Source organism: Bubalus kerabau, chromosome 17 (assembly GCF_029407905.1).
Source record: "Bubalus kerabau isolate K-KA32 ecotype Philippines breed swamp buffalo chromosome 17, PCC_UOA_SB_1v2, whole genome shotgun sequence".
NCBI lineage: Eukaryota > Metazoa > Chordata > Mammalia > Artiodactyla > Bovidae > Bubalus > Bubalus kerabau.
The window spans coordinates 52,317,196-52,341,080 of record NC_073640.1 but is presented as its reverse complement, the minus strand read 5'-3'; the positions used below and the strand labels follow the sequence as shown (position 1 = coordinate 52,341,080).

Here is a 23,885-nt window from a genome sequence, read left to right as displayed (position 1 = left end):
CTTGCCTTATTTTCTTCCTTCTTACCTCTTCCCCTCGCTCTTGGGGCTACAGGTAAGGTCTTCTGGTCTAGAAGGAGAAGGCTTAGGGTTTAGGAACTGGGGCTGGAGATCAAGTTTCCTCTCCTTCCCCACCTGGCCTCTTTGGGAGTACCAGGGAGACTTCCTCTGAAGTTTATGCTGAGGGCAGGTCCCGAGCACAAGTCCCCTGTAATAACTCCAAGAGTTTGGCCAGAAAAAGAGGGACTGGTCTCTGAGGGTGTCCTTCGCAGGGTGGACAAGGGCCCTGATCAATCACCCACAGCCGGGACCCCAGGGCATCCAGTAGGCGCTGTAGGCGGAACACAGCGATCCCCACGGATGGGCCCTCCTCAAACCCGATCACAGACAGCTCCAGCCGGAAGCATCGGAGAGTCTCAGCAGGACACACCTGTAGAGACAGAGTGATGTGGTGTCTCTGGGCAAGGGCTGATCCCAAGTCCTCACCCCCACAGTTTCTGACTTGTAGCCTGGAACAAGCCCCTTCACCAATCTAAGCCTCAGTTTCCTCATCTGTAAATGGAGTTCTGAATAATCCCTACCTTTACTAGAAGTGCAAGTTAGAAAAAGATCTTCCTTCCTTAATGCTTCCACGGTCTGATTTTGTTAGAACAAGATACTTTACTGCCATGTGCTGGAAACTGACAAACATCCAGAATGAGAATGCTGTCCTTGTAGGTGTGGGACCCTTGTGCAGTGTACAACCTTCACATCCGTACGTCTCAGCCCTGTTTACCTTGTAGGGTCAGTGTGAAGGTAATTAAGCTAATATGCTTAGGACTTCCCTGGTGGTCCAAGGGTTAGGACTCCGCGCTTGCGCTTTCACTGCTGGGGGCCCAGGGTTCAATCACTGGTCAGGGAACTAAGATCGTGCCCCCTCCAAAAAGGCCAATACACTTAAAGCATTTAGACCAGTGCTTGTCACCAAGTAAGAAACTATGTAAGAATAGCTGTTATTGGGACTTCACTGGCGGTCCAGTGGTTAAGTACCCACCTTCCTATGTAGAGGATGGGGGTTTGATCCCTGGTCTGAGAACTAAGGTCCCACATACTGAGAAGCAACTACTGAGCCCGTGTGCCACAATGAAAGATTCCAGGTGCCATAACTAAGACCCAATGTAGCCAAACAAATAAATATATATATATTTAAAATAATAACTGTAGTCATTATCATCTTTTGTTGCTATTATATGCCAATCACTGTACTAGGTGTTACAGACAGCTGTGAACAAAATACATTTGTCAGGACTTGGGGTGGATCAAGAATTGGACAGCCAGAATACCAGCCTGCCTGCCTCCTGGCCTCCAGTGTGTCCTGACTAGTGGATTCTCCCTAAACGTCCAACCCCAGTAAGGAGGGAACATGATACTCACCAATAGATTATCTGGGGTGTACAGACTGCCATCATTTTTGTTTTCCTGTAATTGTGGGGTAGGGAGGAAAATCAGATCTTGGAGAGGGAGAGACTGACCCTTCCGCAAACATGCCACCCACCCCACTCCTTAACTAGCCTGCCCCTGTCTGCTGGCTCTTCCCTCCCTCCTCACCAGCATCTTTGTGATGGCAATGAGGAAGTAGAAAGGCTCCCTTGGGCAGAGGGGTGGTCCTAGGCCTCCCAAGGGCAGCACCAGCAGGAGGGTGGTCCAGAGAAGCCACATGGACACCCTGCCCACCCCCGTACTTTCTCAGGTTCCAGCCTGGGTTCCTGGAAACAAGAGGTACAGAGAGAGGGAGCAAGTTGGAAAACGGGAATGGGGCAGAGGAAATGCCCCGTCCCTGCCTTTCCATCTCTACTCAGTCCATAGATACCTGGAAGTGTACTCCCAGAGGCTGGGGGAGATGGTGACCCTAGAGTAGGGAGGTTGTGGTTCAGATAACTCTCTTCCCTTCCTTTCCCCCAATCAAGATACCAGATTCAGCAAGGTTATTAGGATCATCCTGGAGAGACCAGAGAGTTCAGAAGCGTCCCCTGTCCCCCAGACAGCCCCATGAGGCAGTCTAGAGTGTGTCCAGCCTGTGCATTCTGTGGCCTGTTTGTCTTCCCACTGGAAAACACCAGTTAGCTTGAATCCTGCAGGTGCTTATTTGGGAGTCTTTGCTGTCCTTTCTCCTATTTCTGCCACAAGTGTCTTGGAATCTTCACGCCTGCCTGTACCTGCTGACTTCTTTCTCTGAGCGTTGGCCTCTGCCTCTGTCACTTGTGACTTCTCGCTCCATCTCTGATTGACCCAATGTCTCTCTTCGTTTTCCTCTCCTCCATTGGCCCAGTCTTTGCCTTCTCCTCCATGTGCACCTCTCTCTCTGGTGCTGTGTGTCTGTAGGTCTGTGGGTCCCTCCAGGTCAGCTTCTGGGTCCTTGCTGCCTGTCTCCCCGGCCCCTCGCCCTCTTGCCCTCTCCCTCTGTCACCTTTTAGGAGCTGGACTCTGAGCTGCAGGTTCCTCCCTTTGGCCCCAGACCCGCCCACCAATCTTCACTCTGGTTCCGCCCTCCAGGCATCCATGAGCCACCACACCCCTTTGAACCTTGGATCCCAGACCCAGTGCTGCCAGAGAAACTGAGGCAGCCGACTGCCGCCTGCACCTGAAAGGAAGCTCCTGGCTGGGAAGGGAGCAAGCATCATGAGCAGTGGGGAGCAAGGGGCTACCCTATCTTGAGGTTCCTCAGATAGGGGTGGGAGGACTGGGGATTCTTGGGAAAGGTAGATTTTGAGAGAGGGCTCTGAGAAGGATGAAGAGTTTGTTTTTTTGTTTTAAAATAATTTATTTGGCTGTGCCAGGTCTTAGTTACATGGAGATCTTTGATCTTCTTTGTGCATGAATTGCGGTATGTGAGTTCTAGTTTCAAGACCAGGGATGGAACCTGGGCCCCCTGCATGGGGAGCAAGGAGTCTTAGCTACCAGGGAAGTCCCAGGATGAAGATTTTGTGAAAACAGGTTCGGAGGGGGCAGCAGTTCAGGGAAAAGTGGATTATGGGAAAGAAAGCTTCTGAAGGAGGGGGATTCTAGGCACTGTGGGTTCTGAGGAAAGGAAGATTCTGGGGGAAAAGAGGGGTAAGGGTACCCTGAGTGGAGGGAGATTTAGGCAAAGAGGGAGTCTAAGATGAGGGCTCTGAGAGAATTTTGGGAGGAGACTCTGAAAGGAAGAAAGTCCTAATATTTTTTTATTTACTTATTTGGCTGCACCAGGTCTTAATTGGGGCATGTGGGATCTAGTTCCTTGATCAGGGATAGAAACTGGGCCCCTGCATTGGGAGCTCAGAGTCTTGGCCACTGGACCACCAGGGAAGTCCCTAAAATGAAGGGAGTTTTGGTGAAAGGTTCTGGGGAAGGGGCTCTAAGAGGAAAAGGATTCTGGGGAGGATGCTTTAAGGAGATGGGTTCTAGGAGGAGGGGGATTCTGAATCCTACCAGGATTCTTGAGGAGAAATTCTAGAAGATGGGAAGACTGCCAACTCTGAAGCAATCTCCTGGTGGTGGGAAAGGGGGGGCGGGGGTGGTGGTGGTGAGTGTGTATGCATGAGAATCTATTGAGGATGGGAGTGAAGGGAGATAAATGAAGAGTCCAAACACAAATGAGAGCTAGCGGTGGCCAATGAGAACTGAGGATGTGAATTATGGCCTGTCTTCACCCTCCTTTCTCCTTGGAAAAAAACCTATGACAAGCCTGCTGCTGCTGCTGCTGCTAAGTCACTTCAGTCGTCTCCGACTGTGTGACTCTGTGCAGCCCACCAGGCTCCCCCCGTCCCTGGGATTCTCCAGGCAAGAACACTGGAGTGGGTTGCCATTTCCTTCTCCAATGCATGAAAGTGAAAAGTCAAAGTGAAGTCGCTCAGTCGTAGCCGACTCGTAGCGACCCCATGGACTGCAGCCTACCAGGCTCCTCCGTCCATGGGATTTTCCAGGCAGGTACTGGAGTGGAGTGCCATTGCCTTCTCCGATGACAAGCCTAGACAGCGTATTAAGAAGCAGAGACATCACTTTGACGACAAAGGTCCGTACAGTCAAAGCTAGTTTTTCCACCGGTCATGTAGGGATGTGAGAGTTCAACCATAAAGAAGGCTGAGCATTGAATAATTGATCCGTTGGAACTGTGGTACTGGAGAAGACTCTTGAGAGTCCCTTGAACAGCAAGATCAAACCAGTCAATCCTAAAGGAAATCAAGCCTGAAGATTCATTGGAAAGACTGATGCTGTAGCTGAAGCTCCAATACTTTGGCCACCTGATGCGAAGAGCCAGGTCATTAGAGAAGACCCGGATACTGGGAAAGATTGAAGGCAGGAGAAGGGTGAGACAGAGGATGAGATAGTTGGATGGGATCACTGCCTCAATGAACATGAGTTTAAGCAAACTCCGGGAGATAGTGAAAGACATGGAAGCCTGGCGGGCTGCAGTCCACGGAGTCCCAAAGAGTCGGACACGACTGAGTGACTGAACAACTCGCCCTTTCGGGCCGGCCCCCGACACCGTTCAGGGCAGTCAGTCCCTTCCACTCCCAGGTCCGGTCCTCTCCGCTCCCCGGGCCCACCTTTCTGCCGCCAATCCAAAGTCCCGCCCACAAGCCGTAAAGCTCTCTGCCGTCGCAACGCTGAGCACAACGCGCCTGCGCAGACCCTGAAAAGCGGCGAGGTTGGCCCCGCGCTTTCCTTTTCCGGTTGCGGCGCCGAGCGGTGAGGAGCTTGTCTCTGCACCTTCAGCCATGCCGTCCAAGGGCCCTCTGCAGTCGGTGCAAGTCTTCGGACGCAAGGTGAGACGGGCGCCCGATGGTAGGGACGAGGGGAGGCCCGTGTCGGAGAGAAGTCTGTGGGCAGGAATCTGGCGTTTACTTGGAAGCCGAGGCCCAGAGCTCACGTGGCTCCGCTCTCTCCCCCTCGCTTTCCGCAGAAGACGGCCACGGCCGTGGCGCACTGCAAACGAGGTAACGGCCTCATCAAGGTGAACGGACGACCCCTGGAGATGATCGAACCGCGCACGCTGCAATACAAGGTGCTGGGATTGAAGACGGGCGTTTGGGTTGAGTGGAGGGCTCTGGAGACGGAGATGTTGAAATAAATGGGTTCCTGGAGTTCGTCGATCTTGGAAACGGAAAGGTCTGGTATCAACAGTGGGACGTTTAGAGGCTGAGTAGGGAATAGAAAAATGGGATATTTGATGATGGAGCTGGGTGTTGGGGATTCAGGCGATATTATGAAAGTTTGAATTGAGAGTGGAAACGTGGATGTTGAAGATTAAGCAGGTGCTTAACTGGGTTGTTTGGAAAGTCACTCATTTGGGACGAGGTGGCATGGGGGCTCCCAAACTTTATGGGGCCTGATGACTTGCAGTAAGTTAATGGGGGACGTTTTATAGTAGTCTGCGCACTCTGAGGACAGGAATCAATGTTTTGTCCCTCAAAACATTGTGACTAAAATAAGGTTTTGAATATTGTAGTTACTCAATAAGCATTACAAGAACAGAAGTTGAGTTTGTAGTGCTTGGCTGTGAAAGGAGTTCCTCTCCCCTCCCTGTTTAAGCCTCAGTTTCTTTTTTTTTCCTGAATAAAGTTTTATTGGCCTCAGTTTCTTTGGCTCAGACCGGAAATATGTCTGAGTTTGATTTCTGCCTCTTCTAGCTGTGTTATTTGGGGCAGTAACTTCCCTTCTCTGTAAAATGGAAATAGGTTGATCCTTGAAGGGCTGTCGTGAGGGTAAATTGGATTCTCCGTGTGAGGTTGTTGGTGTGTGTGAGAAGGTGAAGAACTGTTTACATTGCAGGGTTAGTTAGAACTTCGAAGAGCCCGTAAGTATTGTGGCTTATTGTCACTGACAGTTTACTCAAAGGCTTTGTGTGTGCATACTGTATTGAGTGCTGGCAACAAAGCAGTGACCTGGATGGTTCCAGGGCCTGCCCTCCTAGAGCTTCGAATCCAGTGGGAGACACAGACTGGACCCAATACCAAACACTGCTCCCAAACAGTCAGAACTGGGGTAGCGGTTCCCAAAGAAGGTTTGTGACTGAAACTCGGGTGGAAGGGTCAGAGCAGGGGTGGGGGGGACTTGTGAGCTGAAGCCTAAAGTAGGTAAATCAAAGTAGGGTTATAGCATCGTAATTTTTCTGGAAATCTGTGCCGTGCAAAGGGAGGGGAGAGCACCTGACATAGCCCAGGAGTGGTTTTTTCACCATGTGGGACAGGCTTAGCGGCTGCAAAGATTTTCCTTACAATTGGGCTAAGGTGTCCACATTCTAAGAATCAGGTTTAAAAAACAGGTGATCTGATGTCCAGAGAGAAACACAGGAGGACCGCTCAGGCAGGATTCGATTTGACTTCAACAAACTCTTCTGTCTTAGACATCTCCCTGCTCTGCTGGCTGTGTATAGGGGGCTTTGAGTAACAGCCCAACCCTCTTCCACTAATACTTTGAGGCCAGCAGTGGCAAGAGCTACTTGCAGAGAGCTGTGGAGGAATGTTCCGTGAGGTGGCTCAGTGGCAGGTTGTGATCTAAAATCCTGTAACGTCTCCTTTTACCCTAGCTACTGGAACCTGTTCTGCTCCTGGGCAAGGAGCGATTTGCTGGTGTGGACATCCGCGTCCGAGTGAAGGGTGGTGGTCACGTAGCCCAGATTTACGGTGAGTCCCGGACACTGGGCACATAGGTGGGTCTGAAGGCAGGGTCCCATCCCTGGGTGTTCATTAAGCTGATGTACTTTTTGTCTGTGTCTTCCTCACAGCCATCCGCCAGTCCATCTCCAAAGCCTTGGTGGCCTATTACCAGAAATGTGAGTGAGGGTGGGTCCTTCCCAGCAGGTGGGTGGGGGCATGTCAGGGGCTCACTTGTAGCCACAAAGAGTGGGAAGACATTTGCTGGTGTCTAAATTTTGTCCCGTGCTTTCACCCCCAGATGTGGATGAGGCTTCCAAGAAGGAGATCAAAGACATCCTCATCCAGTACGACCGGACCCTGCTGGTAGCCGATCCCCGTCGCTGCGAATCCAAGAAGTTTGGAGGTCCTGGTGCCCGTGCCCGCTACCAGAAATCCTACCGATAAGCCCGTCATGAAGACCAGGGTTTCCCTTTACAGCACCTTTATAATAAATGTTGTGAGATTTAAGGTTTCAGGAACTATGTTGTGGTCTTCCGTGGTGGGTCTTTGTCTAAAAGGAATGCAAGAAACACCCCCAGAAGCCTTTCTAGAAGCTACCGCTCTGATTAGGACGTAGGTAGGAGAGATGGGTGGGTCCAGACCTGGTCTAAATTTCTCTGAACTTCCAGTAGAGTCCAGTGTGTGAACACAGCTCAGGCGGGCTTGGTGCCTGGTCATTGGCTGTGTGAGTGTGCTTGTGGGTTTTATCTCTTTCAGTCCTTTTGCTGTTTTAATGGCATATCAGAGAAGAGTAGGGGAAACGTGTAAGATCAGTAATCTTTAATACAAAGTGAGGAGAGGTCTTAAGTCAGCAGCTAAGGGCCATCCATGCATGTGTTGGGAAAGGAAATTTTTTAATGCCAGCCTGTAGTGTAGGTAGTAATGAGGTTGGGCAGGGGTCTGTAATCCCTGTTGTGGGTGGGTGCATGATTTCTCCTGACTGGTTTCATCCTTCAGGATGTCGACTGTAACCCCCACTCCTTATGGCCTCCTTAAAGCAAGTCTCAGTTATGCTCAGTGTGACCTTATGGGCCCGGGAATACATAGGTCTGAGGACATGTTCATCTCTTGTGTCTGCCATGCGATGATAAGAGCTGATGTAGGTGAACTCATTGCTGCCCCTGGGCTAGGGAGATGTTAGAGCACTTCCGTCATGGAAGAAAGTTCTGTGGGATGGTGCTGGTATATGTATAGGGAAGTAAAGTGTTGTTTGTGAATTAAGTTGCCCTCAGTTTCTTTCCGCATATTTAAAGGAAGCTAGTGAGCATCATTGGGGTGGGAAGGGCATCTGTCCTGTAACAGCCTTTGCAGCCAGCGATCTGCCCCCAAGTGGGCTTCCTCACTACTTCCTGCTGAGCAAACTTATGAACATCATTACACACTTGATCAAGTAGTTTCACAAATTTTCTTTATACAAGGAACTTGGGAGGGCTTCCCTGGCGGCTCTGGTAAAGCCACCTGCCAATGCAGGAGACACGGGTTTTACTGCCCTGAAGATGTCACATGGGGTGGAGCAGCTAAGCTGTGTGCTACAGCTGTGGAGCCTGTGCTCTGGAGCCCGTGCGCCGCAACCAGAGAGCCCCGCTCTGCACCTAGAGAAAGCCTGTGCAGCAACGGACACCCAGCACTGTCAAAAGTAAAAACTGGGGAAGGAACTTGGGATTTACTGACTTGCTGCCCTTTCTGTGTGTTTGCCCTACTGATGAAACAGTAGCCACGTGTGGCCGTGAAGCTGGGCTGCACTGAGGAGAATGCTGTTTACTGACAGGACAGTCCTGTGGGATGGTACTCGGGTATAGAAAATAGATACTACACACGGAGGTGGGGTTGGTGGAGCTCCACTAGGTGCCAGGCTATGTACTGTTGGATTGTCTTCACACCATCTCTGGGAGGTGGGTGGCAGGCAGGTATCTTCACCTTAGCTGCTGAGAAAGCGTAGTGGCAAAGTAACCACCTCACCAAGTTTTGCATTGAAGCTGGAGTTACTAATAACTGCCTAACTGGGTTTGACTGGCATTAACCTAAACATCCCCAGGAGGGCAGCACTGTCCCAAGGCGCGCCACAGACAGCCGACCTTACTTTCCCGCTAAGCCTGTCTTAGTTACAGCTTACAAAAGGCAGGCTGTAGTAGACCGGCAAGAAAAGTATTCATGAGGAGGCGTTGGAGCTGGGGCCGTGAGGCAGAGGTAGGAGTTGGGCAGGCAGGAGGGATGGGATTTGGGGGCAGGGACCAGGAGGGGGCAAGGCAGGCCGAGTGCCCAGGGTTTTCCCACAGGGCCCAGAGACCCTCTTAATTTGAGGCTCCTGGCTCCCTCCCAGAGGCACAGCTGGGACACATCTGGAAGTGGCCAAGGGGACTCGCCTCCTTCCTCGCTCCAGGCCTTGGCGTAGGCTCCAGGCCTTGGCGTAGATGGCCCCCTTCACCCTCCCTGCTGCCGCCTCCTCAAATACCGAGAATTCCGGCGCCGCTGGGAGCCTGGGCCAGGCTGGGAACTTTCCTTAAGCTGGGAATGTGCAGCTGGGGGCGGAAGCGGGGAGGGCCAGCCTCAGTCCTGACCTTTGGGAGGCTGCTGTGGAGCAGGTCCAGGCCAAGGAGCCCGACTCAGCCCATGCCCTGGTGTATGGCATGGTACCCACTCAATAAAGGAGTGGAAGCCAGCAGCTAACATTTACCGAGCCAGGCCTTGTTCACTTTATCTAGCTAATGATCAGTAATTACCTAGGGCCTTTGGAGTACCAGGCTTCAAACCTCTTGTGGGCAAGGAATTGTTCCCTGTTGTACCCCCAGTGGCAGGAATAGCGCCTGACAGTCAAGAGTGCTGACTCAGGCTTGGCTGTGTGGCTGAATCCCATCTCTGCGCCTTCCCACTCACGTGACTGGGCAAGTATCCTCTCTGCCTGAGTTTCCTCATCTCTAAAGTGGGGATTACAGATCCTCAGTTGCCTGTTAGGGATATTGAGGACTCAAAGGGAATGAGCTGAAATAGTGACTAATGCCTGTGGTATGTAGTTTAGAACTCAGTAACAGCATTTTTGCTGCTGTTAACTGATTGTTAAAACCAGATTCTTGGGCTCCTGCCTTGGGGGTTCTGATATCATGGGTTGGGACTGGATCCTGGGGCATCTGATTTGATCATGGCCTTAGTTAAGTCAGGGGGCTTCCCTCATAGCTCAGTTGGTAAAGAATCAGGCTTAAGCACGTTTGGGAAGTAAGGGTATGCTCACTGAATCTTTGTGGATGATCCTATAAAGGCGGATACTGTTGTCCTCATCATACAGATGAGGCAACCAGGCTGTGGGGGAGGGGGGGCATTTCCACATAAAGTACTAGAAAAGCTGGGGCTTCAACTCAGCCATGATGCTGTGGTGTCTGAGAATTCCAGGGAAGACTGAGTAAGATCTAGAACACAAGAGGTTAAGTGCTCAATGAAAGAAGCTAATATTACCAAAGAAACTTTTAAATTGTGCTGCTTACTGGGCCTTCCACTGCTGTGAGAGGGACAGAACGATCTTAGAATAAAAGCCTTTGTCTCTTAAGACCTGAATGACTTTTGGAGGTGGGGGTTCACTGAGGCACTGTAGAGGTCCCCCAACTAGAGAGAGGCCAGGTAAAAGGATCAATACAAGAACTGGATGGATGGGTATCAAAATGGAATACTTAGGAGGGTGGAGAGTGGTTGCCAAGAGAAATCAGGCAGATGTGGGACACTTCTCCCAGAATCCCAAACCCAATCCATTCTGGTGTTAGCATGGAACTGTCTGTCTTGTAGTTTTGTAGTACCAAGACCAAGACCCAGAAGAATCCAGGTAGGAAGGATGGATTGAAAGAGATTAAAATGGCTGGCTGGCTGGTGGTAGAGATGGTTAAATGGCTGGTTGGCTTGATGGATTAGGAGATGACTGAATGATGAAATGTATGAATGAATGGACAGCAATGGGAATATGGAGGGACGAATGGATGAATAGAGTTGGCTGGAGAAGGCAGACAGGTGGGGTAATGGATGGTAGATTTATGAAGGAATGGGTGCTAGATGGGGGGTGGGGTAGGATGATGGTTGAAAAGGGTGGAGATAGCTGAATAAACAAGTCTATGGGTAGGATATGGACAGAGAGAGAGATGATGGAGACAGCTGGATGGGTACAACTGGCTATGAAGATGAGATGACTGGATGACAGTGGGACACATAAATTGAATAAACTGCTAAAGGAAGGGATTTCAAGGGATTTGCTTGGGAAAACCTTTTTTGGGGGAGGGACGGGGGGAGGGGTGGGGTGGGGACTTCTTAACTTGGCTTTCCTGGGTAGGCATCAAGCAGTTTATAAACCTTCTGAACTCATACACCCAACTGTAATAGATCCAGTTTTCAGTGATTCTCAGAGGAGTCTGAGATTCCCCAAATTTTCAGAACAACTGGTTTGTGCAGTATCAGGCCTTCCTATTCATTGCTGCATTCTGTCATCCCCACTGCCTCCAGAAGGGAAAAAGATACACAATTCCATATGAGTTAACAAAATATTAATGACACCCCCTTCCCCATCCTGCTGGGTTAATCCAGGTAAGTAACAAAGACCATTCGCCAAAGATTCCAGGTGTCAGAAAGCTGCGGCAATTTTTAGACCTGTGTTCAGCGTCTGGACTTCCAGGTGAATTCTGAGGGTCTCTGGCATCTAGTTGAAGTCTTTGCTTTTCAAGGAAGCCGACGTCCTGACTCACACCGACATCCTGACTCACATGTGGAAAGGGGCATCGGGGCCCCCCTGGGCTCTGCGGAGACTCACAGATTCTTGGGGGGTTGCCAAGAGAGCAGGATGGTTCAACCTGACCTGGGCCTTGGCTGGCCGTAGCCGCCCGCCACCTCCGACATGGATGTTGACCGTGGTGGCATAGCTGAGCCTCCGGGCTGGGGGTGGTGGGGGTTGGGGCTGGGGTGGCGGTGAAGGTGCCCGTGACGTCGGGGCAGAGGAGGACCAAGGGCCCCGGGAGGCTGGGGGAGCCTCTCCTCCAGGCCCCTGTCGCCGAGCCAGGCTCTGGCTGATGTATGAAGCTGCCAGGTATCTTGAAAGGGCAGCCGCATTGGGGCCCAGGAGCTTCCGTGTCGGGGGTGGGGGACTGTGGGGTGGAGTCAAGTCTGAAGACTCTGATCTGGCAGCATGAGAGACCGAGGGGCCTCCTTGTTTGGCCAAAAGCACGGTGGTCTGGACTGGGGTAGGTAACAGGCCCTGAGTGTCCGTAGGGCCTCCTTGCTCAGGCAAAGGCGTGGCAGCTGGAACCTGGTCATTCGTGAGGCCCTTCTGTTCCAACAAAGGTGTCAGCTTCTGAACCTGGAGGTCTGTGAGGCTTTGTTCCTGAAGCCAAGGTGCAGCGGCACGACCCTGGGTGTCTAGGAGGCCTCCCTGCTGGGGCAAAGGCAGGAGAGCTTGGACCTGGGTGTCCGCGTCCGTGAGGCCTGCTGTCTGGGGCAAAGGTTTGGCAGCTGGAACCTGAAAATCTGGGTGGTCCTGGGGCAAGGACAGCGGGGCATTGGCTGGGATCTGACGGTCCAAGTGGCCTCCGTGTACAGGCAAAGGTGAGGTACCCGGAACCTGAATGTCTGGGAGGTCACGCTGCAAGGGCAGTGGGGTATCAGCTGGGATCTGAGGATCCAGGCTGCTTCTGTGTATAAGCAAAGGATCGACGGCTGGCCCACAGGCAGTGGCTGGGGACTGAACATCCCTGGAACCTCCTGGCTTAGTTACAGGGGTGTTGGTTGGGCTCTGGCTGTCCCAGCAGCCTTCTTGCTTGGGCGCAGGACTGGTGGCTGAAACCATGACATCAGAGGAACTTCCCCGCTTGGGTGAAGCTGGGTTGGTGGGAAGCTGGATGTCCACATGGCCTCCTTGCTCAGGAGATGAGGTGCTAGAAGGAACCTGAGTATCCACGTGGTCTCTATGCTCCTGCAAAGGAGTGGCAGCTGGAGCTTGGATTTCCAGGTGGCACTGATCTGGTGAAATTGTAATAGCTGCAGTCTGGCTGTCTTGGGGGTCTTCCTGCTCCAGCAAAGGTGTAGCGGCTGGAATCTGGGTATTCCAGAGGCTTCCTTGCTCAGGCAGGGGGGTAGCAGCTGGAACCTGGAGGCTCAGATGGTCTTGCTCAAGTAAACTTGAAACATGTAGACCCTGGCTGTCCTGGCAGCCTCCCTGCTTAGTCAAAGGTGTGGCAGCTTGAACCCGGGCAGCAGGGCTAAGGGGGACAGATTCCTGGGCACAGGTCAGAGGGAAGGCCAGCTCACACACCAGCACGTGTCCAAAGGCAGGCAGGGGTCCTGCATGCAAAGACAGATGGGTCGAGTTAGGACAGATCCCCCAGGTGGGGCCACCTCTGCTGACCACATACCTGGACCTCACCTGGCTCGGCCTGCTCCTGGAACAGGCCAGGTAACAGCTGCGGCTGGGCCAGAGCCCGAGGCCTGCGGCGGGGTGCGTTGGCCGATGCCCGGGTCTCGGCCCGCTGCATGTGCTGGATCCGCTCACTGTAAAGCCGGGCCAACTCTCGCACTCGGGATGCTGACCTCTCCGAAGTTGGGACTCCCGCCTTCCCTCCTCCACTGCCACCGCCTCCACTCAGGTCCGAGTCTTCCAGGATCAGCAGTGGCTCAGGAAAACCCGGCCGGGCCAGCTGCCCCTGCTCCAGGGCCTGCCAGGCGCTCCGGATTTCAGAGCAAGAGCGGAACTCCAGCTCATGTGAGAATCCCTGATCCTGGGTGACATCTGGGGGCTGGAATTCTGGGAATGATCCTCCTTCATCCTCCTCTCGCCCTGCCCTGCCTTCTGAGGAGGGCTCGCCCAGTTTTCCAGAAGTGCTTCCAGGGAAAAGTTTTCTCCGGGTGGCTAGAGTCTCATCCAGCTCCTGTGGGGGTCCCTGGAGCCAGGAGTCACAGGGGAGCTGGGGGGCAGCGCTGGAAAGACTAGGAATGTCGGGGACGCTAGGAATGGCTGGAAGGCAGGGCATTTCAAAAACACTGGAAATGTCAGAGAGGCTGGGGAGGCAGGGCATCTGGGGAATTTCAGAAAGGCTGGGCATTTCAGGGAGGCTGGGTCTGTCGGGGCTTTTGGAAAGGCTGGGAATGTCAGCAATTTCAGCTGCACTGGAACCTTCGAGCCCCTCCAGGACGTGGAGTGGGGAAGGCTCCCGTTCATCCATGTCCAGTTCTTCTTCCTCCTCCTCTTCTGAAGAGTCTCGGCTGGGTAGGCCTTGGAATGTGAGGGTGTCACTGTCGCCTGGCACTTGGGAGTCTCCGGGGAACTTGGGAACATCATGGGGGGGTGGCTGTAGTGGGCCCTGAGGAAGCCAAAAGGTGTCAGGGTGGGTTGGTCCCCTGAATCCCAGGCTGTGCCCACCCAGGCCCGGAGCCCCAAGGACACTGGGAGGGGACGCCTGGCTCACCCCCGGATCCCGGAGGCCTCTTTGGTTCAGGAGCTCCAGGATTTCTTCAGTGATTGAGGGCCCAGAAGGGTCCAGCGTGGGGGGTCCTGTGTCCTCCAGGTCCTCAGGGGGTCCAGAAGTGGGACCTGGTGGCTGAGGCTCCAGGGGCGGGTAGAGCTCCCCTGCACTGCCGGTGTGCTGTGAGGAAGGCAAGGAAGGAGGGCGGGAGTCTGGGGGCCCCAATCCCCTCCCTCAGAGGACGGGGAATCCAGGACCCATCACCTTCTTCTTCAGACCCGGGACTTGGGAACTCAAGTTCCCTCCCCCGGTAGACCCAGGAGTCCGGGTCCCGGAATGTCTCTCACCTTGAGTCTAGGCTTAGCTGGGGAGGAAGAGATGAGAAAGAGGAAAGAGTGAGATGTAGGAACAAGTGTTATTCCTCATTATTGATGAGTGGCCCCATCACCCCTCCTGCGCGACGCCCGGGAGTCCCAGGGAACAGACAGGGGCGCACCAGGCTGGGCTGGGCAGTCACTCACCGTTGTGTGGAAACATGACGTAAAGGTCCTTCAGAGGCTCTAAGGGGAAGACACAGTGATATCAGGGGCCTGCTCCCCCACCTGACGCCAAGTCCACTTTTAGGGGAGGGTACTCACCAGACTGTCTGCGGCCGCGACGGGTAGCGGTGGGTCCTGGTGATGGAGCTGTGGGGAGAGGTAGATCGGAACCCTGTTAGGACCCCCCACTCAAGGTTCCTGGGGGAGGCATGAGGGGGAACCTCAGGGTTCCATCTCTTTTACCTGTGTTCCTTCGTCCAGGAGTGAAACTTCTAGCATCTCGCGGTCGGGGAGACCCAACTGGGGGTGTAAGGGGCTCTGGGATAGGCTTGCTTTTAGGAGCACCTACAGGAAGAGATTTGGGGCTAATAATCTACTTTTTCTTTGAAGCGATTCCTCTACTGTCACATCCTCCCAACCCGAGGTCCCAACTCACAGTGCAGGCTGTTTTCAAGGAGGACTTGTTTTGCCTGAAAAAAATAAGCATGCGGGTTGAGGGGGCTGGGCCCTGAGAACCAGGCTTGGCCTGATTAAACGGTGCTGCTACCTGTCAGGCACCTTACATGACTGATACTGACGAATCCTCCCCACGGCCCTACGAAGTTGGCACTATTATTCCTCCATGTGAGGAAGCTGAAGCCAGAGAGGTTAAGTTACTTGCCCAGAATCACACAGCAGGGATGTTGTGGAGCTGGGATTGAAACCCAGGTAACCCAACTTTGAATGTAACTATCATGCTCTAAGACAGCGCCCCGACCCCCGTCCCTGGCACTCAGGGTCTTTCAATGCTATTGAGTTGGGGGGCCTTCCCAAGTGGCACAGTGGTAAAAGAATCCTCCTGCCCATGCAGGAGATGCAAAGAGACGCAGGTTCAACCTCTAGGTCAGGAAGATCCCTTAGAGATGGCAGCCCACTCCAGTATTCCTGATTGGGAAATCCCATGGACAGAAGAGCCTGGTGGGCTATAGTTCAGGGCGGTCACAAAGACTTGGACATGACTGAGCGTGCATGCATGGGTCCCCAGCACCCTGAGGACACCCCAGTGGTGGCAGGAGCTGTACCTTGGCAGGGATGGAGGCGGGGTGGTTCTCAAAGAAGAGGCGCTGGAGACAGTGAATCCACAGTCTCTTCTCTTCTTGGTTCCTGGCCTGGGGGTGGGGTGGGGTGCGGTGGGGGTGGAATTGGGAGCCAGTTGTGAGGTCTAGGGACTTGGGGGGCAGGAAATCCCTGCCTCCCCAGACCCACCCTGTGCTCACCTGGAGCAGGTGCCTGTGCTTGGGAATGGTCAGATCGGACACCTTGAACCCTAGAGGGTCTCGAGGGTTCTCGCTCACACTCAGGTTGCAGCACTGGGTGAGGGGCAGAGAGAGGCCTCAGACTCATCCATGTACCCCTCAAGTGTATCTGAGCCCCCTCCTCCTAAAAGATGTCCCCTTTCCAGCTTCCCTGGTGGCTCAGTGGTAAAGAATCTGCAGGCCAGTGCAGGAGACCTGGGTTTGATCCCTAATCAGGGAAGATCCCACATGCCACGGAATAGCCCCTGCACCACAACTATTAAGCCTGGGCTCTAGAGCCTGCAAGCTGCAACTACTGAGTTCACATGCTGTAACTACTGAAGCCCCTGCACCCCAGAGCCTGTGCTCCACAACAAGAGAAGCCACCGCGCCACGACTAGACAAAAGCTCTCACAGTAACCAAGACCCAGTGCATCCATAAGTAAATAAAAGATGTCCCCTCCCCCCGTCAACCCTCCCCACCAGGCTGGGCTCAGCTCTCCCTCACCAGCCCTCCCACTCTCATCTGGATCAAGAAAACGTGACTGCAGAGTAGTGTAGATGCTTGCCTGGTGGGCAAATCCAGGTCCTCCCCTTCTAGATCCGCATCACCTCTGCATACCTCTGACCCTCCCCGCCCCTCCTTATTAAACCCTACCCCGCTCTTCGACTCAAGGAAACGTGGTCCTTTTAAGCAAGTTGCCCATCCATGTGTACCCTGCCCCTAGCCACGCCTTTGGCTCTACAGCTCTGTATAGAATATACCTGGCAGGTAACATTCCGGCCCTGCCCCCATCCCTGAACTCACAAAGATGTGGCCCTTGTAGGTGTATTCCGGTCCCCGGCGCTTGGCCACGAGCAGCATCCGTGAGAACAGAAAGAGCAGCCGTTCACCCCCTCGAAGTCGGGGGCCGCTCCCTCCACCACCTCGGAATGCGCCCTCCAGCACTAGCTCCCCAAAAGCGCTGAGGTCTGGACCGGTCCAGCCGCCCAGCCGCCGCTGCACCTCCTGCAGGGACCCCAGGAACACACCGGCGGGCGGTGCATGCAAATCAAGACAGGGTGGTTAGCAAGCAGACTGTGCTGTCCCAGTCCACCCTCCAAGGCTCTGACCAACTCCTGACCGGATGCCCTCATGTCCACACTGCTCCCCCACCCCTGGCGGGTCCCAGCCCTCCCCCAGGGTCACCTGGAGGCGCGCAGCATGCTCCTGTTTGCGTTTCATGTCATTGATGTACCAGGCGACCGCTGTCATGGACACAATAGCCTCCTCCACCATCTCACGGCCCCCGGCATCCGGGCCCTCTGCCCAGTGCTTGCCCAGCTCCTGGAGGGCAGGTGCCCAGAGAGAGGAAGACGAACAGAGGAAGGGTGAGAGAGAGAGAGAGAGAGAGAAAGGCAGGGGCAGAGATGGAAAGCCAGAGACGGAGACAGACAAGCAAGCAAAGACAGGAAGTGAAGTCAGCTGGAACCAGCCCCCACTGCTAACAAGACACTGCCCCAGCGCTGGCCCAGTTTCTAGGGACCAGAGGCCTCCCCGGTCCTGGCTGGCCCAGCTTTTCCAGGGTCCGCACTCCAGATGCACCACCAGGTGGCCAATGGACAGGACCTCGTCCCTCCCCAGGCAGCCCCCCGGGGGCCCACAGCTGACCTGCAGCAGCAGATGGTACTTGAGGATGCGCTGGACAGGCTTCAACAGGAAGCTCTGCAGGGGCAGCGAGTGATGGAGCTGGGCCTGGCGCTCTTGCAGCCACATGGCTGCTGGCGGGGACAGTGACAGCTCCCGGAGTAGGGCCAGGGAGCTGGGGACACAGCACAGGTCAGGGGGATGGGCAGCTACAGTGGGCCAGGCTGGGAGGGGTCAGGGAGTGACCAGGGTTTGGGAACTCTCAGGGGCTGGTTGGGGTTAGGGAGAAGGCAAACATGGTCGCGGTCTGGCCGGGTTGGGACCTAACTGGGTTGGGCTAGGGGGAGCTCAGCTAGCGCACATCAACTTGTGGGGCCCAGCAGGTGCTTCTCGGCCCTCACCTCGGGTAGTTCATGCAGTACAACGTGTAGATGTCGAAATCCTCACTCTGTGGGCAACAAGGGGGTCAGGGAGACGTCAGTGCCTGACTCCTCAGGACCCCTCCCTCCAAGCCTAGCCCAGGCTTGTTCCCCTCCCACCCCAACCCCCTTACCCAGGCCCCAGCCCAGGCCCTCGCCTCACCCTCTGCACGAAGCACTCGGCGATGCCCCCGGCGCTGCTGCTGCCCTCCAGGTCTTCCAGGAGCTCACTGGGGAGGGGCAGAGAGAAAGGGTGAAGGACCACCCTGCCCCCACACCGCCACCCTGTGAGGACACCAGGAGGCTGGGCCTTGGTGAGCTGCCAGGATGGGATGTCACGTCCACATGAAGGGTCCTCTGATCACGACGTGGGAGGTGGCAACCTGCTCAGATGCTGTCCTTGGGCAGCATCACGTTCCTCAGCCTGAGATCTTGTCAAAGGCAGCATGAGCCTTGGGGACCTCATGGGGCACAGCCCGGGAGAGGGGTGTCAGGACCCTTAGAGCTGTGATAATCTTAAGATCCTGTTGTGACCCTGACAACTTGTTGTGACTCACAAACCTCCCGCAAGAACTTTATGTGTAATTAGGGAATTCCCTGGTGGTCCAGTGGTTAGAACTAGGTGCCTTCACTGCTGGGTCCAGGTTCAGTCCCTGGTTGGAGAACTAAGATCCCGAAATCCAAGCGGTGAGGCCAAAAAAAAAGTGTAATTAAGCGTCATCAGAGGATTAGACGGCTGGATGGCATCACCGACTCGGTAGATATGAGTTTGAGCAAGCTCCGGGAGACAGTGAAGCACAGGAAAGCCTGGTGTGCTGCAGTTCATGGGGTTGCAAAGAGTCGGACACAAAGGAGCGACTGAACAACAACAAAAGTGTCATCAAGACACGTAGGTGTCACGCTCTCCTTGAACTCTAGCACCCTCCTCACTGGGGGGGCCAACCATCCCGGTTTGTCTGGACTGCGGGGTTTCCCAGGACGAGTCACACAAATGCTCACACTGTCATGATCCTCAGGCCCCACAGGAGTCTGATTCACTGCGGTCCATGACCTGACATGGCGCTAGCCCCATCTCATTGCCTGGATCCATCCTGATATTTGGACCTCATCTGGGTCCTCATTCCCCATGGTGATCCCTGCCCAATATCATAAGACCCTGTGTTCCAGTCTGGACAGGGCACTGTTGGGCGCAAAGGTTTGGGTTAGAACACAGCCTGTCTCCCTGAGCTCCCTAGCCCACCCCCCTGCCCACCCAACCCGTCCCTGACCTGCTGAACTCGTAGATGTCCTCAATGTTGGCAAACAGCGTGCCCACCTGCTCCGCACTCAGCCCCAGGACCCCACCATCCAGCAGAGGGCCCAGATAGTCCTGTGGGGATGACTGGGGTTATGAGGGTGGAGGGGCTGGCCCAGGTCCCCATGGCACTGGGGTGCCCACCCGCCTCACCTCCACGATGCTTCGGAGGTCCCGGACGTAGGCCCGCTCTGTCTCCACGATCTCACGGGCCACACGCTCCAGCCTCGAGGGTTTCGCAGAACCCGGGGTCCCCACAGGCGACAGATGCAGGCGGATGGGGGGCCCTGGAAGGGGCTCTGGCCTCGAGGCTGAGCAGGCTGGGGTGGGGCCCGGAGCCGGGTCTCCCTCAGAGCCCACAGTGCTCAAGGACGTGGAGCTCCCAGAACCTCGCGGGGAGGTCATGGCGGGGGTGGCAGGGGCTGCTGGGGTTGTGGAACAAGCCATCAGAGGGGCTCCCCAACTGAGTAAGTGCTCAGCCCCCACACTCACCCACCCCTGATCAACATCTCTCCCAGTGCTCCCCTCTCCTCTAATCAGCCCTGTCCTCTCCAGGCAGGGTCCTCTCTGAACTGCTGGCCCCCATTCCTTGAATCCACCTCCATGTGTCATCCTCGGAGAACTTTATTATTTAGCCTGACTCTTTTACTCTCACGAGGATAATCCCATTCCTGCCCTCAGGGTAAAGTCCAAACTCCTGAGATCCAAAGGGCCCTCCGCAAGGTGGCCATTAGAGACCTTTCCAGTATGTTCTTTTCCCAAGACACACCTCTTCTTACCCTTCGGGCTCCAGGCACACTCAGCTTCTCTGGGTTACTCAAATAAGCAGTCTCTTCTCACCTCTGTGCCCCTGCGCAGAGTACTCTTCCTGGCCTCTCTCAATTCACCCGCCTCATCTTTCAATTCTCAGTTTAGATATCCCCCTCCTCCAGGAAGCCTCCCTTGATCTCCCAGACAGGGTCCCCATGGCCCTCTGAGCTTTCCCCATCCCAGCCAGCCCTGACCACTGTATGCTGGGCTTCCCTCAGGGCCTCAGGATGAGTCCCTCTCCCTACCGGACCTGGAGCTCTGTGCAGGAGGGCCGGGGTTGTCTTGGTCAGCCTGTGTTGCCTGCACTGGGTCAGCCTGGGAGGCTGCAGGGTCTTGAATGAAAGAATGAATGCCCAGCAGGCTCCACCCCTCCCTCACCCGCTCACCTGTCCGAGGGTCACACACAGCCGCACAGTCACACACTTCACCTCTGTGGCCGAGGCTAGGGCTGGGTTTGGACAGGCCCAGTCCACGGGCTCCCTCGGGCATGGCTGAGTGGCTCAGCGGCTTCTGCAGAAAGACCCCCTTCTGGGATACCAGGACCCCATAGACTTTCCTGCCTCCACACCGCCCCCACCCCCGACTCACAGACTGGGGGCTGAGAATTAGGAGGATGGTCTGAATCCAGGGAGGGGGCCCTGGGAGTAACTAATGCGGGAGACAGTCGCAAAGTGATCGAAAGAGGGGAGCAAGGAGAGATAACACAGAAAAAAACGGAAAGGGTGAAACAAAGAAGAGTAAAGCGAACAAGAGTCGCCCAAGCTGTGAGTCTGGTGTGTCTGGGGCCGGAGGCTCAGGGATCCTGGGAACGTTTGGGCTCCGGTTGGAGCCGAGGGCGAGGGGCAGGGCTGGGAAAAAGCCGTGGGCGGGAGGCCGCGGGGTCCCAGGGGAGGGCGGAGGAGGCTGGGGGACCGGATGCCAGGGTCCTGCAGACGGCTTCCTCCCCCACGGAGGGCTGCGAGTCGGGGCGCTGGCCCTGAGTCCTCGACCCCTTTCAGTCAAGTCCCTCCGAGATCCGATCACTGTCCCCACCGCCGCAGCGCCTCCCCACAGCCTTCTAGCCCCCAACTCCCCGCCGGCGCCTCCGCTCGCCCCCCGCCGGCACGCCCCCTCATTGTTCAGCGGCTGCGGCGCCGCCCCCTCCCCCAGCCCTTCGGGGCCCCTCGCCTCACCCTCACCTCCCCGGGAGTCTCCAGCCCCGAACCGAGGCAGCCCGGTTCCTATTTGACCCTAGCAAGGTCCCCGGGGAGGCGCAGAGCCGGCACTCTAGGGTCTCTGCAAGTCAGGGGTGTGAACTTCGGGCTCTCCGGCTCCGGGAACCAGAATCCGGGGTCTCTCGGAAAACCGGGCGCAGTGGTCCAGATTTCTTTCGTCCTCTAAACGGAAGATGCTGGGAGCCTCGACGCTCGAGTCTCAGATGGGGGTACTGGGAACCCAAATTCCTGAGTCTTCTAGACGGGGTCGTGGGGTGGGGGGAGGGCTGGATTCCTGAGTTCCCTAACTCTAAGAGCAGGGGTTAAACTACTTCCAGACGGGAGCGCAGAAGAGTCCCAAATTCCAGGGTCCTCTTTTAGTGGGCGCTTCAGCCCCCAACGGGCTGGATGGGGCTCTAGGAGTCCGTATCCCAAGTTCCTCCAGTCCCTGGAGTCTTGGGCTCAGCTTTCTGGGAAAAACTCTGGAGGGAATCTCCGGTCTGAGATCCTAAGTTCTTCGAAACCGGTTGCAGGAAGCTCGGCCTCGAGGGTCGCGCGGGGCTGATGTCCCGGACTCCTGGCTCCTCCTCCAGGAGGGGGCGCTGGGCACCTGGATATCTGGGGTCCTCTAGCCTGCCTGGACGCTGGGGCCTGGGCTTCGGGGTCTCTCAGGACGCGGTGCAGAATTTCGGACGGCTGGAGTCTGCAACTGTGGACCCCTCAGGCTTCGGGATGGATGGCACCAGGATCTGGCGGCGGCGGCGGCGCCACATCTGTGGCTGGAGAGTCCGGTCCCAACGGTGGGGTGGGGGGCGGTCGCCTGGGGCTTCCCCTCCCCCCCCGCCCGGGCTCATATCCTGTTCCCGCCCGCAGGGGGGAGGGGCCGCCTTCCGGCCGGCCAGCCCGCAAAGGGTTAAGACCTCTCCTCCCTGGATTCTGAATATTGATGAGAAGGCGGTCCCGGACAGGCTACACCCCCACATACCAAAAGCCTTGCAGACTTTTCCCTTTTACAGCAAGAGCCCTCCAGGCGTGAGAAGCCGGAACTGGTAACACACTTTCTCCTATCGGCCAATCCAAAGATTCCTATTTGTATATACAAAGTAGAGGCGGAGCTAGCCTCCAAGGTCACGTGGCCAGGAATGACTGAAGGACTTCGCGGCGCAGGGGTGCGGCCGAAGCTCCAGTGGCGCAATCGGTTAGCGCGCGGTACTTATATGGCAGTGCGAGCGGAGCGATGCCGAGGTTGTGAGTTCGATCCTCACCTGGAGCAGTTTTTAATTTTCTCTTACCAGTTTATAAATTTGTTCTTATTAATCAACCGAAACATATACGTCACTTAAAAGAATAAACATTACTATCGTCGGAATTTTTAGGCTGGAAAGAATCCTGGGACTCTGGCTACGATCGGTTAGGCAGTGTTTTCTATTGTGGGGAGGTGCAGTTTTCCTCTTCGTCACCAGGGGGTGGTGTTGCCTCTTAGATGTCTGGAAATTTGAGTCGGTCTAAATCTCAGTTTAAGAATTTTGTAAAAAAAAAAAAAAAAAAAAAAGAATTTTGTAGATGTGTCAGGCAGTGTCAGGTCCTCAGCAAACTATGTAAGTGACACTGTCTCTTTGTCCATCTTTTTCTATCTTGGATTTTCTTCTTCCAGTTTTATTGCGATATATATAATCGCTGTTCAAGGTGAACAAAATAATTTTAGATACATGTAAATTGTGAAATAATTAGTGTTTAACATCAATTACCTCATAGTTACTATCGTGTGTGTGTGTGTGTGTGTGTGTGTGTGTGTGTGTGTTGGAGTTCTCTCTCCTCGTTTCTGAATCGATTATTTTTTTCAACAAATTCTGAAGCTTGTGACCACTATGTGACTGGTTCCTGTTTGGGGTTTAGATGTGAGTGATACAGCAGTGACCAAGACAAAGTCCCTGCCTCTGAGGATTTGACACTCGAATGTGAAGGGGTGGGGGGGGGGGGGCGGCTGATTGCTATAAATATAAGATTTAAGTAATTTTATATGTTAGGTGGTGATAATAAACATCATGGGAAAAGTAGAGCAAGGTAGGAAGGGGGTTGCAATAACAGTAGTCAGGGACCATCTCTGAGAAAACATTTGAGCAGAGACCTGAAGAAGGGGAGCAAGCTGTTGGGATACTTCGGGGAGTACAACAGAAACAGCCAGTGCAAAGGCCCTGTGGCTGAGGTGCACCGACAAAAGCCATAATGACTAGAGCAAGAGTGACCGAAGATGAGAGCCAGGCTGTGTAGGCGTTGAGGACTTAGGACTTTGGCATTAATGTGTTCTGACTGAGGTGTCATGATAGTTTCCCTTTGGTTGTTTAGTGGGGGAGTGGGGAAGAGACTGAAGGTAAGGGCAGGTGGGGCTAGAGAGGAGTCAGGAGGGTGGGCTGTAACATCTCTAGAAAGTGAATCAGACAGGGTTGCTGTTGGTTTGGATTGTGGGTTTGAGGGGAAAAAAGTCAAGAGGACCGGCTCTCTGCACTGGTAGCTGGTGGCAGGTGCTGTTTTCTCAAATAAGGGTTTATTTGTTTCCAAGGGGCAGAGTATCTGTTTTTTTTGCAAAGGGAAGAACCCTTTGTGTTACTTCTTGTTCTTTTAGTGTCTGCATGTATCTGCGTAGCTTGCGCTTCC

General features: G+C 54.7%; 2 protein-coding genes, 1 long non-coding RNA gene and 1 other non-coding gene across 4 annotated transcripts; 2 read left to right on the top strand and 2 right to left on the bottom strand.

Moving 5' to 3' along the window:
• Positions 1-387: 387 nt before the first annotated feature.
• LOC129630857 (uncharacterized) lies at positions 388-2,294 on the bottom strand. The gene is made up of 3 exons (XR_008703789.1): positions 2,193-2,294; positions 1,411-1,455; positions 388-427 (listed from the first exon to the last, which is right to left on the bottom strand). It is a non-coding gene; the product is annotated as an uncharacterized LOC129630857 (long non-coding RNA).
• A 2,311-nt stretch (positions 2,295-4,605) lies between these two features.
• On the top strand, positions 4,606-7,125 carry RPS16 (ribosomal protein S16). Its single transcript, XM_055551849.1, has 5 exons — positions 4,606-4,781; positions 4,919-5,020; positions 6,545-6,641; positions 6,743-6,790; positions 6,913-7,125. Exons 1-5 carry the CDS (start codon positions 4,734-4,736, stop codon positions 7,056-7,058), a joined length of 441 nt encoding a protein of 146 aa, XP_055407824.1. The 5' UTR covers positions 4,606-4,733; the 3' UTR covers positions 7,059-7,125.
• Positions 7,126-9,322: 2,197 nt separating this feature from the next.
• On the bottom strand, positions 9,323-21,048 carry PLEKHG2 (pleckstrin homology and RhoGEF domain containing G2). Its single transcript, XM_055551848.1, has 18 exons — positions 20,424-21,048; positions 19,381-19,652; positions 19,202-19,302; positions 18,097-18,163; positions 17,916-17,962; positions 17,539-17,689; positions 17,077-17,214; positions 16,696-16,896; positions 15,870-15,962; positions 15,675-15,761; positions 15,050-15,083; positions 14,857-14,958; positions 14,713-14,760; positions 14,596-14,634; positions 14,422-14,438; positions 14,078-14,254; positions 13,039-13,972; positions 9,323-12,956 (listed from the first exon to the last, which is right to left on the bottom strand). Exons 1-18 carry the CDS (start codon positions 20,524-20,526, stop codon positions 11,383-11,385), a joined length of 4,185 nt encoding a protein of 1,394 aa, XP_055407823.1. The 5' UTR covers positions 20,527-21,048; the 3' UTR covers positions 9,323-11,382.
• A 1,362-nt stretch (positions 21,049-22,410) lies between these two features.
• Positions 22,411-22,503, top strand: TRNAI-UAU (transfer RNA isoleucine (anticodon UAU)). The gene is given in 2 exon segments: positions 22,411-22,448; positions 22,468-22,503. It is a non-coding gene; the product is annotated as a tRNA-Ile (tRNA).
• The last annotated feature ends 1,382 nt before the right edge of the window (positions 22,504-23,885 follow it).

What these genes read in the sequence shown, in the direction of transcription:
- RPS16 (XM_055551849.1), top strand. Translation starts at nt 4,734, where the DNA reads ATGCCGTCCAAGGGCCCTCTGCAGTCGGTGCAAGTCTTCGGACGCAAG. An exon ending in TCACGTAGCCCAGATTTACG is followed by an intron (nt 6,642 to 6,742) that starts GTGAGTCCCGGA and finishes TCTTCCTCACAG; the next exon opens with CCATCCGCCAGTCCATCTCC. An exon ending in GGTGGCCTATTACCAGAAAT is followed by an intron (nt 6,791 to 6,912) that starts GTGAGTGAGGGT and finishes TTTCACCCCCAG; the next exon opens with ATGTGGATGAGGCTTCCAAG.
- PLEKHG2 (XM_055551848.1), bottom strand. Translation starts at nt 20,526, where the DNA reads ATGCCCGAGGGAGCCCGTGGACTGGGCCTGTCCAAACCCAGCCCTAGC. An exon ending in CCTTGAAAACAGCCTGCACT is followed by an intron (nt 14,959 to 15,049) that starts GTGAGTTGGGAC and finishes CTCTTCCTGTAG; the next exon opens with GTGCTCCTAAAAGCAAGCCT. An exon ending in GAGGCCTCCGGGATCCGGGG is followed by an intron (nt 13,973 to 14,077) that starts GTGAGCCAGGCG and finishes TGGCTTCCTCAG; the next exon opens with GGCCCACTACAGCCACCCCC.